The sequence below is a fragment of the Pocillopora damicornis genome, chromosome 4, assembly GCF_964200805.1.
Source record: "Pocillopora damicornis chromosome 4, jaPocDami1.2, whole genome shotgun sequence".
In the NCBI taxonomy this organism is placed as follows: domain Eukaryota; kingdom Metazoa; phylum Cnidaria; class Anthozoa; order Scleractinia; family Pocilloporidae; genus Pocillopora; species Pocillopora damicornis.
This window is the reverse complement of record NC_142673.1, coordinates 3,827,376-3,842,937: the sequence shown is the minus strand read 5'-3', so window position 1 is coordinate 3,842,937 and position 15,562 is coordinate 3,827,376. Positions and strand designations below refer to the sequence as shown.

General features: G+C 35.6%; 2 protein-coding genes across 5 annotated transcripts in view; both read left to right on the top strand.

The window, feature by feature from the left end:
* The first annotated feature begins 3,394 nt into the window (after window positions 1–3,394).
* LOC149046515 (protein O-linked-mannose beta-1,2-N-acetylglucosaminyltransferase 1-like) lies at window positions 3,395–9,016 on the top strand. Its single transcript, XM_089205587.1, has 6 exons — window positions 3,395–3,541; window positions 4,906–4,985; window positions 6,870–7,022; window positions 7,265–7,355; window positions 7,896–8,122; window positions 8,854–9,016. The coding sequence occupies exons 2-6, from the start codon at window positions 4,919–4,921 to the stop codon at window positions 8,898–8,900; spliced, it is 585 nt and encodes a 194-aa protein (XP_089061713.1). The 5' UTR covers window positions 3,395–3,541; window positions 4,906–4,918; the 3' UTR covers window positions 8,901–9,016.
* A 2,409-nt stretch (window positions 9,017–11,425) lies between these two features.
* Window positions 11,426–15,562, top strand: part of LOC113686086 (uncharacterized) — a 29,378-nt gene continuing 25,241 nt past the window's right edge. For 2 of the 4 annotated variants that reach the window (XM_089205464.1, XM_089205466.1), the window contains exons 1-6: window positions 11,427–11,537; window positions 12,924–13,004; window positions 13,535–13,573; window positions 13,994–14,029; window positions 14,388–14,540; window positions 14,787–14,877. In XM_089205464.1, the coding sequence (XP_089061590.1) occupies window positions 12,941–13,004; window positions 13,535–13,573; window positions 13,994–14,029; window positions 14,388–14,540; window positions 14,787–14,877 (383 nt within the window). In that variant the 5' untranslated portion in view covers window positions 11,427–11,537; window positions 12,924–12,940. Of the gene's footprint in view, window positions 11,538–12,923; window positions 13,005–13,534; window positions 13,574–13,993; window positions 14,030–14,387; window positions 14,541–14,786; window positions 14,878–15,562 lie in introns of those variants that run through there. The other 2 variants (XM_089205465.1, XM_089205467.1) reach the window with 2 other exon arrangements.

The window sequence follows — 15,562 nt, the reverse complement described above, 5'->3', positions numbered from 1 at the left end:
GACAGGAAACTAGACTGGACTGGACTTTTGGACTCCTGGATTCACTTGCCAAGAGTCGCAAAATTTAGTTTGATAACCTAGCTTAGCCCGTAGCCATTGTCTCAAAAAATACACTTCAAATAATGCAAAAAGGAAAACAAATATATGTATGAAACAATACAGATTGATAGGTAAATAAAAATCAAAGAGTTACCTATGTTCGTTCTGCCCCATCACTCTTGTTTCAGGCGGTCAACTTCAGTCTAAAGGGCCACTTCCTAGTTCTCGCGGTTTAGTGATCTGGTAACGAAGGTACGGCGTAAGGACGAGGGTAATTGCGAAGTCGCTCTCATCGATTGACAGAAGTGCCTTGGTAAAATTTCTCAAATTTCATTGGAGGAGAGTGAAAAATTATTCGCTAGAAAGGCTGAAGTAAATTGATGGCGGAAAAAGAAAAAAAATCCAGAACAGTTTGATTTATGCGAGAAAGCTGTAGCAAGGAGCAGATCAAAATTGCCTCTCCATCCAAAAACAGCGGCGTGAGGACGAGGCTAATTGCGAAGTTTCTCTCAGCGACAGAAAGAAGTGCCTTGGTAGAGAAAACGAGTGAAAATTTCTGGAATTCATTGAAAGAGAGTTAAAAAATTATTCGTTAGAAAGGCTGAAAGTGAAGTGAAGGCGGAAAAAGAAAAAAAAAATCCGGAACAGTTTGATTTATGCGAGAAAGCTGTGGCAAGGAAGCAGATCAAAATTGCCCCTTCATCCAAAGACCGCAAAAAGCTTTTTGAGGGAGAAATTACAAACAAGTGACGACAAATTTCCAATAAAAAAATTTTTAATGCTCGGACGTACTACTTTTCTAACGTTCCAGAGCTCTCGCTGGACGTCCGTATGCAGCGTTGCCTCACTTGTTCTGATGTCACTATTTAACCTGGCGTAGTTTACTTCCAGCTGAATCGTAGTGAGGGCTTACGGTAGTTTGCAAAACGAAACGAAACTAAATTTAAACCTGTACATTGTTAAATGAACTCAAACTCTTAAATTTTGGAAATGGAAATCTGTAATTTGCGAAATGGAAAGTACGTAGATCTTTAATTGACCACACTAGAAGTGCAAAAAAAACTTTTAGCCACCAGCTAGAAGGATGAATCAGTCAGTTCACTACCGGCGTGGTTTACGTAAGTAATCTTGCATGAAATAACAACTTGGGAACGAAAGGAAAATCCTCGTCGTGTACTTTGCAAAATATTCACTTGAATATTCAGCATGAAAACATAGAAGTTATCTCATACCATTGCCCTTTTTTACGACAAAAATATTCAAAGATGGAATAAAATCAGAAAAAAATTAGCTTGGGGTTCAAATTGTATTTATAGTTAAGATTATATGCTACGTTGGGTTTACAATCTACGCTAGTGACGAACTGATCGATTCATCCTCTCGGTCGATGGAGTTTACAGCACGGATTCTCGTTTCGTAAATTACAAATTTTCTCTTCGCAAATTACAGCCTCCCATTTTGCTAATTGCAGATTTTGAGTTGACTTCGCTAGTAAAAGATTTCCAATTTGTTCGTTCAGATCGTTTCGCTAATTACAGTAAACCCTTGCTACGATTCAAAAAGAAAAAAAGAACGATTAAATTAAAGTAAATGATGACATAGAAGAAACTGAGGCAAGGCTCGGCCAGGTTGCAAGTGAACACCGAACGAAAACTCTGGAAAGTTAAAGAGGTTGTGCATCCAAGCATCCAACATTTTAGGAACTAGAAATTTGCCCTAACTTGTTTGTAATTGCTCTTCCAACAGCTTTTTTCGGTCTTCGGCAAAGGCGGCTGGTTGGATCTTCTTCATTGCTGCAGCTTTCTTGCATAACTCCAACAGCTATGCTTCTTTCTTTCCTTTGCCGCCTTCACTTAGCTTAGCTGAATGCCTCTCTCCCACTGAATGTCGAGAAATTTTTCTCTCATTTTCCCCACCACAGCACTTTATTCTTTATACCAACGAGAACGACTTCGCACTTAGCCTCGTCCTTGCGCTGTAATTTCGGTACCAGATCACTGAATCTCGAGAACTCGGAAGTGGCCTATTCTTCTTATCATTTCCTCCCTTCGTTTTGCTCCTAAACACATTTTGACCGAGGCTGGCGCTAGAATTCAATAAGCAATTTCTAAATTACCATTGGCCTCATTTTCAAAGCGAGTCCTAATGCTCATCCTTTCATACGGTTATAAGTTTTCATTCACATGCAAATTAAACACATTTCAAACGAATGATTGAGCACCAGTCCTCGTTTTGGAAAAGAGGCAAAAAGTAATTCGGAAATGGCCTATTGCGATCAGTTCCGTTTGGTCTTTCCACTCTTTCCACGAAGCAATTAGTCGTCTTTAGCAAATTCCAAAAGTTCACACTTCTTTTCCTCAATTTGATGTGTTGACCAGCCTGCGTTGGTCAAACTCGCGACGAAATGATAGAGAATCTCGTCTATTCGTCATTTTTGAGGTTACATTCAGTGTATCATAAACTTGAGAACAAGATGATTATCTAACAAATAACTGATTATCTAACTAACTAAACGGATTTTCTCCTTTCTCGCTCTGATGTTGGACAAATAGAACTAAAAAATACCAACGAAATCTACCCAGTGATTGACCCTTATTATTTGAAAAGTTCCCCCTTCCCTCCCGTTCGAAAATTTAATAGATCCTTATAATTGGCGTATTTCGTAATTCTGATATTCTACGTGAATGAAGTTGCAAATCGGTTTTCTCTTTTTTCTTCTTCTGTTTGGGATTAACTGTCTGTCTCTCAGCTTATTAGCGCTCAGCTGAATCAATATGTGTATATGTATGTTGCTAGTTTCATGATTTGATACCTGGCTCATACGCTTTTACAGTGCGCTTTATTCCTGTACCAAAGAAATTGAGAATTTGTACCTTTTTTTTTATTTTTCATCATGTGCTCTTTTGATTGTATACTAACACAATGTTTTAGAAAACATTTCGTTTTCAGACTGGACGACACTCTCAGAACGAAACCGATGTCAACATTAATCAGTTCAAGTCAGCATTAATACCAAACAATTTCAGGAACGATTTCATTTCGGCGGCCTTAGCATTGCTCTTATTTAAATAAAGCTAAAACCACATGTCGAAATTAGCCCAGTTCCTTGTTTTCTCAGCTTTCCGAATTAATTTCTTTGCAACTTTAATGACATGAGCTCAAAGAAAAGCGTTATCCACAGAGATAAAAAAAAATTAATGTCACTTCAAAGAAATCTTTGCTCTAAAAGAGAAATCTATGATTACTTTGTTAGCGCAGGGCAAATTGCAGTTGTGATTCAATGTCTAAAAATCTATCAACGCAAAAACAAACAGCTGGTGTTAAATTGATTCTTATTTTTGAAACATTTATTTAATTGTTGTACAGTGTAAAACAGACACCAACAATTCAAATTACGCAGTATTTTCTTGTGCCGTACAATTTAAAAAAGCAGTTCACAAGAGCTGTTGGACGTTTTTTGGAGGACAGAATCTATAAAATATTTCATAGAGAAGCAGAAAAGGTATTTAACCTAAGCTTTTTTTTCTAATTGAAATCCAATAAATAAGTAAGAATAATTCTCGATTATAGACGCCCTCAACGCGAAATCGTTTGAATTTTGGCAATGAAGTTCAATTTTTTTCACTTTTTATAATAAAATACTTTGAAACAATCAGCAATTAAATGTAGTCTGTTTAAAAAATTTGAGTGTTGAAGCTGTCTTTACTATCAACTGTGTCTATTAAATTTGGAACTGGGAGCCTTAATAATGATAACTGAACAGAATGAGATAATGATAACTGAATAATGAGATGAAAAATAGCAGTTATGCAGTAATTTTGTCTCAACAAAGGTCTTTAAATGATGATATCATCTCTAATTTTTAATTTTCAATTGGGTTTCTGTGAATTAGACTCAACAAATTGCCAAATAAAATAAGTGGCGCCTTTACTGAATTCTCAATTTGTGAGGTGTAGCCTCTAGGTTAATTAGTCGAAATCAATAAATTAAATTCGGCAGTTTTAAAATAATGATGCCATTAAGTTTACAGTTGATTTAATTGCCGCAAAATAATATTTTCTACGGAAAAAGTTTTAAATTAAGCTCTATTCGATAGATTATATTTGTTTTTCGTTGGACAAATTTTCAAGTCAAATCAACTTTAAATTTAGCAGCATCATTAATTAGTTGAAATTCACTAAGCACTTAGGCTTATCTCAAATAAGAAAATCCTGAAGTTTTGGGTAAGTCTACCGAAGAATTTCTGAAACCGTCCCGAAAAACAGTTTAACGGGATTTCCCCATAACATTAGCATAGTAGTAGCGATTGCATGCCACGCTTACTATTGTACAATTTTTGACAAACCTGCGCATTGTTGCAAATTTTGAATTCAAAACTCTTAGCAAGGTCTTGAACCTAAGATTCGCGTCTCGCAAATCGAATGCCAGAAACTGTTCAAAGTTAACACATATTCTCAAAGTAATTATAAAATAACGTCATACCTATCAACGGGATAAAAATAATTTAAATAATGCTACAATTTCATGGTGAGTTAAATGGTTTTAAATCGCCAAACTCCAAACAAACAACGTCCTCTCGAGTTTAGTAAACTTTTTCAAATTTTCCATTTTGAGAAAGGAAGATCAGTGTTAACGATTGAGTCTGGATTCAATACAGGAGTGAACAATTCCAAAGTGTTCCGGAACCAATCACAACGTCTGGTTTTTCGAGATTTTGTCCGAACAAGCAGGTGGAAAAAATGATAAGCGTTAAAATGAAAACGCTTCTCCAGTTACCCACGCTCTGGTACGAACTTCCACTAACACCTCCCCATTCAGCAACTATGTATTTGTGCATTTGTATTCTCTTTTTTGTAATATATATAGGTGTAGCAAACACATGATGAAGCTCCTCTTTGCCCCGTTTGTCGCTCTGATAATTGCAGATGTTTTCACCACACTTGAAGGTAAAATTTCTAGTCTTAACTAATTATAACGTCGGCAAAATGTCCGCACAGCCCCTCCTTCCTCTCCCCCCACTTTAAAAAATGGCACAAAAACTGGATTGTCTTTGAAAGCATGGCATTGTTTTAGAATAGCATGACTTTGTAGGGAAATCTTTTCCTACTCTCAGCTCATAATAACCTACTATTTACCATTTTTTTAGCTGCTAAGTAGAACATATAGTTGATATCATGCTCAGAGCTTTTTTTACTCAAAAAGCTATAGGGAATAAAATTGTTTGTCTCAAGGATTAAGAATAAGATGAAGTTATACGGAAAACTTTTCTATCTATCAAAGTAATTGTTAAAATAAGTTTTCCTGCAGTGCATCTAATGCACGTTTTGATACTTTTTTTTTCCTAAACAAGGCAAGTACGAGCATTTAATCGAATGTTCATCCTATGATTCCCTTTTTTCTTTGTAATTTTTAAAGAAACCTACCTGCCTGACGGTCTTTCTTAAAACCTTGTAAGATGGGTTGTTTCCATTATTATAAACAACTTCTTTTTCCCACTCTGTTTTTATTTTACTATAGGGAATTTTGAAAGACAAGGAAACTCGTGATAGTGTAGATGAACTGCTCTAAGCTTTTAGAGCCGTTCCCGGTGATGATATTTGTCAGTTGATGACATGCTCGAGCATGATCGTATCTACAATATTGCTTCTTAAATTTTTTGCCTTAAGCTCTGCTTTACAGTCTTGCCTTTTTATTGCCATGTTTTAGACAAAAGAAAAATCTGCTCTTTAATTATTGTCTTTGCAATTATCTGCTGTAGCGACGTGAATCGTTTTTAATTATCAGAGGAAGAAAGTTCAAGAGTCAACCAAAAGTCAAACTAAAAACAAGAATTCACATTTAAAATGCTTTTAGGTTTTTTTTATTTTTTGTTTTTGTTGTTGTGTTGTTGTTGCTTTTTCTTTCAGTTTCTAAGCACAAACATTTCTTTAAACGATACTATGATTTAAAAAGGGCTCAAACATATAGCGCACGTCTGATGATTCACAGTCGCCCTGGAGGTCTCACCACATGGACAGTTTTTTTTTCTCACTTCCTGAAATCATCTCAAACTACGAATATCCTTTACCATTCACCTCTGAGCAACAAGCGCAGAATTTGTGCCCGTAAATATTTCAGCTGTTGAAGAAATAAAGGAGTTAAAATAATCTTGGTGTACTGTATTATCTTACTGTTTTAGTCTTCACTAAAACAAGTATTTATCTCAAAGCGGCGAGGTAAATATACGAGGCACAATACACTCGTCGGACACAAAATAAGACATGCTGCTAAAAGGGGCGTGAAACATGATATATGATGGGCAGTGTAATCTAAATAAAGCAAAAAAAAGTGGTGTAAAAATGATTGGTGGAAAGACGAAAAGAATAAGTTAAATTAATGGGTGAGGAAATATAAGACTTATCTGGGAGAAAAAAAAAATAAAATGAAACATTGGCCACAACAAATGAGACCTTTGAAAACTGCAATAGCATAATTTTTGACCTCGCGCAACGCTGGAAGCACGTTGAAAAATATACTTCCTTATTTTATTACTGAGCTCACAATGTACCACCCTTCACTTCATTTTTTAACGTATACTGAAAATATTTTTCTGATACTAATAAAAATGGTAAGACACTATCAAGTGTATCCAGCTTCTAGACCAAGGAGGGGGGGAACACTTTGATTCAGTTTTATTCCTCTTATCCATTTGTAGCACTTAAATTGGTGCAAAACTGTCATTAGAAGAATTATTGGTAGAGATATTCGACACTTCGAGAAAGTTCTTTGCTTCTACCTTTACCGATACAGATAGATATTTAATCTAAAGCACTGTCCACTATTTTTCTCAGGTTCTTCTATAAAAATAGACATCCGCAGCGAAGGCTGTAATGATCCGGGAAAAACGCCAAATACATGTGGCATTGCATACATAAAAGTGAATGGCAATGAACACTCTAAGAAAAAGAGAGGGCATAATGTTGTTGTCCTGGATGCTGTAACAGGTAAAGGACTTAAGTGGTGTTATTTTTTAAGTGCCAATAACATTGAGAAAATGAAATTTTGAAAAAAATCGACTACAAATGAGTAGTTATAGGAACTTATTTTTGCAGCGTGTAAAATGAGAAAAAAATTGAAAATAGGCATATTATTTCATAATAATGCAAGACAGAACTATATACGCATAAAATACAAACCTTTTTGCCTGTTATTCCGTTAAATACCGAGAAAAAAAATTTCAATGCAGGAATTGTGGAACACTCCGTCAGTTTCGATACTCATGGAAATGGTGCTGCTGGAAACCAGTTGAAAGGCTTTCTTAACGGGATTACTGGAGAGTAAGTACCAACAAGAGAATATCAGTTGACATCCTCTCGGCACAAGCTTGTCTTGCAAATCCCACTCAAAACTCACGAGGGTGAAATTTTAAAGATCCCGCTCAAAAGTTGGCATGAAAGGCTGATAAGCATTTGCCTCAGGTGTCATACACAGGCAAACGCGCTCGATCATAAAAATTGTGCGATTATTCGGCGCAAGGTTTGAACACAACAAGTCAGATGAACAAGGAAATAAGCGTGGACATGCCCGCCACTGCTTTAATCAGAACTGAAATGGACCAGTTTACCCGTTCAATGAAAAGGTTACTTTTAGTGGTAAAGTAATAAAGGCACCAAAATGTTACTTCAAATCCATGTTAAGTACAAGTTTTTATTTCATTTTCTATAGTTTTTGGTGTTTCTCAGAGAGAGAAACTATGGATGCAATAGTATTAACCATGCGACCTTAAACACTTACCTCATTGAATGATTGCGCTGATAAGCTAACCTTTGCCGTGTGAAACATTTGCTACATTTCCACAATTTCCTTGTCCATTTCAGCAAAATAATCCTAATTGCAGTCCAAGACGAGGGCTCGATACATCTCAAACAAGCTTTTGACGCTCTGAAAAGAATTGGAGGTTACGATCTGGACTTTCTTGACTACCGAGGATCATATGCTCTTGTCGGACACGCAGGAGAGCAGAGGCCATCTTATGTTAAACAAGTACAGAGCAAGAGTGGGCAGGGACCAAGTGTGATCTCCATGACAGTTCCACTTACGATAAGTACGTTATACAATTATTAAATAATACTTGTATGTGGAAAGCTTAAGTTTTCCTTATGCGATACATTTATACGCGAGATGGAAACCATCTTGACATGAGTTCGAGGATTTCTTTAGGATTCTTGGTTAATATGACCTCCAACGAATTTTTCCGATGAATGTCTCAGCAACCTATCGTTTTATCCTAACACAACGTCACTAAGCAAATCCTTAATTTCAAATCTAACTTTCTGTAATTTTAAAATGAAATTGGCAATCTGCATGATTGTCACAATCATGGAATGAATTCATATCCGAGATAACTCATTTAACGTAAACAGAATGTTATTATTTGTTTGAAAAACTTACTCAATGGTAATGCCCAAAGAGCATAATGAAAAATCTTGGTAAGCAAACTTCATCTTTTAGATGCTGTGTATTTATAATAACTTCCAGTAAGGCGATATCGAGATTGTTTGCTGTGTCGTTTCTAATTGAGACTAATCCCTGTTTTATCTTATGTGGGTAATTTGAGATCTAAACGAGTCAACCAACAATGGGTGCAAGGAAGGAATCCCTTAGTCAAGTCCTATCCATTGAAGATCCACAATACTTTGTTTGTTTTAAAACGTACCATTCTTTCTTCCGTTTCCCATTTATGATTCAAAGCACGTTTTCTTTCCTCTCGAACTTGAAGTTGAATTCGTAATTCGCTTTTGATGTGACCAATCTTTTTTCTTTGTTTTTGTTCAGGCGTCATTGACGAAGGGGACGACAAATGTGAACCCAATATCGTTTGACATCCATTGCATGTAACCAGCTGTCGTCATACATCTCAAAAAAATGCAAAAAAGACAAAGATACATGTATGAAACATTAAGATTGTAAGGTAAATAAAAATCAAAAGGTTACTTGCTTTTTTCTGTTCCATCATACTTGTTTCAGATGGCCAACTTCAGTCTAGTTCTTTCTTTTCATTTCTTCCCCTCATTTTGCACTTAAACACAATTGGACCGAGGCTGGCTTGAATTCAATTACGACCGTTTGCGTTTTGATCTTTCCACTTTTTCCACGTGGCAATTTGTCGTCTTAAGCTAAAATCAAAATTTCACACTGCGTTACCTCAATTTGATGCGTTGACTAACCTGCGTTGTTCAAACTCGTGATAAAATGATAGGAGACCTGGAAAGGCCTATGGTGCCTTCATGAACTAAATTAATTTCGTCTGATCTACATTTTTGACGTTATATTCAGTGCATCATAAACTTGAGAACAAGATTATTATCTAACAAATAACAGATAACTTGACAAATGGAACTAACAAATATGAACAAAATCTACTCTGGACAGATACTTTGATCATTTGAAAAGTTCCACCTTCCCTTCTGTCCCAAAATTTAATAGATCCTTATGATTGGATTATTTAGTTTTTTGATATTTTACGTGAACAAAGTTGTAAATTAGATTTCCCATTTTGCTTCTGTTGTTGGGAATTAACTGTCTGACTCTCAGCTCATTAGCGCTCAGCTAAAGCAATATATTTATATGTATGTTGCTAGTTTCATGATTGGGCAAATCGGTGTGCCCACCTAGAACAGTCGCTTTTATAGTGAACTTTATTCCTCTACCAAAAAATGGCATAATCGTATACCCTTGTGTCTGTACACTGCCGCAATTTTTCAGAAAATGTTGAAATATTTCGTTTTCATTCCGCACATGTGGTCAGACTGGACGACAATCTCAGAACGAAACCGATGTCAACATTAATCAGACTGAGTCAACATTGATACCAAACAATTCATTGCATCCAAGAAAATACCGTTTCATAAAGATCTTGGCCTTCCTCTAATGATACACTCAAGGCAAAAAAGGCAAAATCCAGCAGAATTGATCAATATTAGAAGAAAATATGGGAATAGATAGTGTTAAACTGTCTACTGTGGTAATGCAGAGGCAAAGAAGAAAGTGCAAAATAATTCTAGTAAGCACATATTCAAATTTTATCGAAAAACGAAAACTGGAGGAAAAATATAGACGCTTAATATTCGATTTATATTTATGAAAACGTTTAGAAAAAAAAAGTGTCTGAGGTAATTCAGGGCTAAGGCTGTTTGTGAGTGGCAGAAATACAATGTCAACCTCTTTCAGACTCAATATTCAATTCAGAAATGTTATGATAGGTTTTGACCTTTTTTTTAAATCAAACTCTAGACAGCAGGGCATTGTATGAAGCCCTTGGGTCTGTGATCTATCAAACTCTCTTACTTGTCTTTCTACTCATCTGTTGACAGTCTCCTTCTTTAGTCCACTCACGTTTTGTCAACTTGCAAGAGGAAACGAATATGTCAATCGGTTCTCTGCTTATAGAAATATCTCATAAACACTTGATGAACACTTAGATGAATTTTTCAACGCGTAGGTTTTTCTGAAATGTTCGCTCTCTGAGTTTCTTTTCACGCCGCTACTCCATAGGTATGAAATATAAAATGGAAATAACAAAGTTTATTAAAAGGTAACCATCAGCGATTGATTTTTGAATTTCATTGTGTCAAAAAACTAAATGAACTTCATTGTATTCAGGTGGAATTCAAAGTAAAAGTGCAAAAGAGCACGATTTTCGGTCAATAGGGACCTTAAGCAAACTTCGACGGCGAAGACAACGAGAACATGGAAAAACAAAAGATCTGATTGGCAGAACAATAGCTCAGCACGTGCGTTTTAAAACTTTGTACATTTCTTAGCCGTCCTATGAAAAAGAAACGTCAAATCACCACAATTTGCGTCGTCTGCGAACCGAAACCGCGACGGCAAATTATTTTAATTTCCATTTGGAACTCAACTCTTCTTTTATACGTTATGCTGAAGTTGAGATGTGGCGCTGCATGAGTCGATAAACACACGGCAGAAATTCATTATTTAATCGAGGTCTTCCTTGGCGTTGCCGTCCTGACTGCTTAAGGTCCCTAACATTTTCGTGTCGACGGCCTTGATATTGCTCTAATGTAAATAAAGCTAAAACCACATGTCGTAATTAGCCCGATTCCTTGTTTCCTCAGCTTTCTGAATTAATTTCCTTGTAACTCCCTGATGACACGTGCTCAAAGAAGAGCGTTATCCACAGAGATCAAAAAATTAATGTCACTTGACGAGATCTTTGCGCTAAAAGAGAATTCTATGATTTTCTGCTTAACGCATTCCAAATTGCAGTTGTGATTCAATGTATAAAAATCTTTCAACGCAAAAACAAACAGCTGATGTTAAATTAATTTAATTTTTTTAGATATTTATTTAGTTGTTGGACTATGTAAATCAGACACCCACAATTCAAATTACACAGTATTTTCTTGAGCCGCACACTTGAAGAAAGTACTAGACGAGCTGTTGGACGTTTTTCCGAGGAAAGAATCGATAATACACTTCATAGAGAAGCAGAAAAGGTAATTGATCTCAGGTTTTTTTTTTCTAATTTAAATCCAATCCAAAAGTAAGAATACATCTTAAAGATAGGTGCTCACAATGCAAAATCGTGTGAATTTTGGCACTTAAGTTCCATTTTCTTCACTGTTTATAACTACTCTAAAACAATCAGCAATTAAATGTACTTTGTGTAGAAATGTGAGCAATGAAGCTGTCTTTAATATCAATTATTTTATTTAAGTTGGAACTCGAAGCCCTAATAATAATAACCGAACAAATGACAGAGATAAAAAATAGCAATTATAACAAAAAAAATTAGGTTTAATTTGCACTATTACCTCTGCGCTATTCTATTTGTTTATTCTAAAGTTATCTAACTCCGAGTAAAAGGATGGGATTTTTTCATAACTTACTTTTTTAAATCTGTCGAAATCAATTTCAAAATTATTTTTAAAAGTTACCTCTACATATCTGCATGTGATGGAAAATGGACAATTTATCCTTTGCAATAATTGTCTCAAGAAAGTTATTCGAATAATGAAATCATCTTCATCTTTTTATTATCAATCGAGTTTCTGTAAATTGCTAAAAAAAATTAGTAGCGCCTCTGTTTAATTTTTTTGTGAGGTGTAGCCTCAAGATTGATCAGTTAAAATTTATAAATAGAATTCAACAGTTTAAAGATAATGATGCTCCTAAGTTTACAGTTGATTTATCTGCCGCGAAATAATACTGTTTACGGAGAGAGTTTTAAATCAAGTCCTATCCGATAGATTATATTTGTTTTTCGCAGGTATTTTTAACTTAAATCAACTTTAAACTTAGCAATATTATTGATTTGTTGAAATTAACTAAGTAGCCAAGCTTTATCTCAAATAAGCAAATCTTGACCTTTTGGGAAAATCGATCGAGTAATTTCCAAAACCGTCCCCAAAAACTGTTAAATAATGGGATTTTCCTATAAAATTAGCATAGTAAAAGCGATTGCCATGTCACGCCCTCTATTTCACAATTTTTGAGAAACGTGCGCACTGTTGCCGGCAAATTTTCAATCCGAAACTCTTACTAAGGTCCTGAACTGAAGATTCTTTCGTCAATCGAATGCTAGAAACTGTTAAAAGTTTACATTATGCCTATAAACGGGATAAAATATCCATCAAAAATAATTTTAAAATTGCCATTTCGAGGAATGAAGATCAGTGTTAACAACTGAGTCTGGATTCATTTACAGGATGAAAAAATTCCGGAACCAATCACATCGTACAGTTTTTCAAAGTTTTGTCCGAAAAAGCAGGCAGAAAAATTGATTAATATGAAAATACTTCCCCATTACCTACACTTACACCCCTCCATTTCAGATACAATATGTGTTAGTGCAATTGCATTCTCTTCTGTGCTATACATAGGTGTTGTCGAACGTATAATGAAGCTGCTCTTTGCCTCGTTGGTTGCTCTGATAATTTCAGATGTTTTCACTACACTCGAAGGTAAAATTTTTAGTCTTAACTAACTCTACTGTTGGTAAAATGTCCGCACGGCCTCATGCCTCATTCTGCCCACAGTTATTGGATAGAGAAATTTTAAAAAAGTAGCGTGAACAATGGATTGCCTTAGTTAAAGATCAGTACAGCGTTATACGGAAATCTTGTCCTACTCTCCGCTCTAAATAATCTACTCTTTACTATTTTTTTTTAAATAATTATTTGGTATTTGTTACGTAAAATGTAAAGTTGATATTTAAGGGCAAGATTTCCATATAGCCCTACCCCAGCTACATTTGGAGTTTTCTTGAATAAAAACACCATGGGGAATAAATTTGTTTGCCTTAAGGACGAACTTTTTGTTTAAGAATAAGATGGAGTTATGCGGAAATCTTTCCTACCTAAGAAGTAGTTGTTAAAATAAGTTTACCTGCAGTGCATCTAACTAATTCAGGTTTATGATGCTTAATTTTTTCCCTTTAAAAGGAATTCAATCGAGTGTTCATCCTGTAAATTCGTTTTTTCTTAATTTGTAGGAAAACCACCCACTACCGGGCGTTCTTTCTTGAAACCTCGTAAGACAAGTTGTTATATTGTTATAATTAACGTTTTTCGCCCATTCTGTTGTATACTTTAATTTACAATAGGGAATTTTGAAAGACGCGGAAATTCGTGAATGTGTAGATTTTTGTTCTTTTGTAATCGTTTTAAGTTATCTAGGGGAGAAATTTCAAGAGTCAACACAAAAGTCAAACGAAAATCAAGAGCAACAAGCGCAGAATTTGCGCTCGAAAATATTTTTATTGTTGCAGGAATAAATGAGTAAAAACCATCTTGGTGTGCTATACTATATCACTGTTTTGGTCTTCACTGAAACGAATATTTATCTAGAAGCGGCGAGGTAAATATCCACCGCTAGTTACCTCAATTTCGGTAAATGGTTGCTAATTACATTTAAAATCCATCTGGTTTGATTCTTTTCTTATCTATTTCAGGCATTCTTTCGCGAGGGCGTAGAGCTGTACCAGACGGTAACTTTACTTAAACGCACATTGTTTAACAAACTTTCTTTAACATTTTCAACAATGCCATGACTGAGTTTCTCAATCAAAAAGTCGTTAATACAAGTTCTAAGCCCCATTCTTTAGAGTCACAGAACAAAATATGACTGGGCAAGGGCCCTCTTCACTCAAACACGTTTACGCAGCATTCAATTCATTCAGCTTTGTTCCACTTATCCCATGTAGTACTCCAATTGGCGCAAAACTGAGACGAAGTAAATTATTGTTAGAATAACCCGTCACTCGGAGAAAGTTCACCGCTTCTACCTTTACCGATGCAAAGAGATATTTGAATTGTTTCATCGTCTGTTTTCTTGTTGTTTGACAGTTTCTTCTATAAGAATAGACATCCGTAGCGAAGGCTGCAATGATCCGGGAAGAACGCCAAATACATGCGGCAGAGCATACATTAAGGTGAATGGGAATGAACACTCCAAACAAAAGAGAGGGCATAATGTTGTTGTCGTGAATGCTGTAACAGGTAAAGGACTTAAATAGTGTTTTTTAAGTGCAAATAACATCGAAAATTTGAAATTTGGAAAAAAGAAATCGACTACAAATGAGTAGTTAGAAGAACTGATTTTTTGCAGCGAGTCAAATGAGAAAAAATAATCGAAAATAGACATTATTGCACAGCAATACAAAAAAGCACCATATACGTATGAAATAGAATCCTTTTTGTCTTTTACCCCCTTAAATACCAAAAAAAAAACAATGTTCAATGCAGGAAATGTGGAACACTCCGTCAGTTTCGATACTCATGGAAGTACTGCCGCTACAAACCAGATGAAAGACTTTCTTAACGGCATCGCTGGAGAGTAAGTACCAGCAAGAGAATATCAGTTGATATCCTCTTGGCACTAGCTCGTCCTACAAACTTTCATCTTTTTGCCTTTAAAAATGATATTTAACATGGGCCAGATCTTGAAATTTTACGCAGAATCTATTATCATTAATGTGACCCTCTACGGGATTTCAGGGAATAAGGTGAACGCACGCACAAAGCACGTTATGACACGCTCGCACGCTAATGGCATGACACGCTTACCATGCAAATATGCGCATAAAAACAATTGATTTTAGAAAGCATGTTGTAGCCTTTGTTATATCGGGCTAACACGGTAGAGCTCTGTTTCTCTAACACGCTAGATTTTCTTTTTTAACACGATAGGTTCCTTTGTTCCTTAATACGCTAGCTTGCCTTGTATAACCCAGCTTACTTTGTTACTTGTGTTTGTCAGCTTCTTAGTAAATTATTGTGGGAATGGTGTTTGTACAGTGTATTACTTAAAAAATATAGGAGAAAATGAAGACCTTCTGTCCTCTCCGAAAGTTGTGATAAAAAAGGAAACATTCACGGCAAATCACGGCTCTTTCCCCAAGGATTTTCACCGGGAATTCAGTGAGCACGAAGTGTTTCACAAGGTCCAGAGGAGCTCAGTTTGAACACATGAATTACTTTTTTATAACTTAATTCTTACCTTGTAATATGTAAATCCTTTT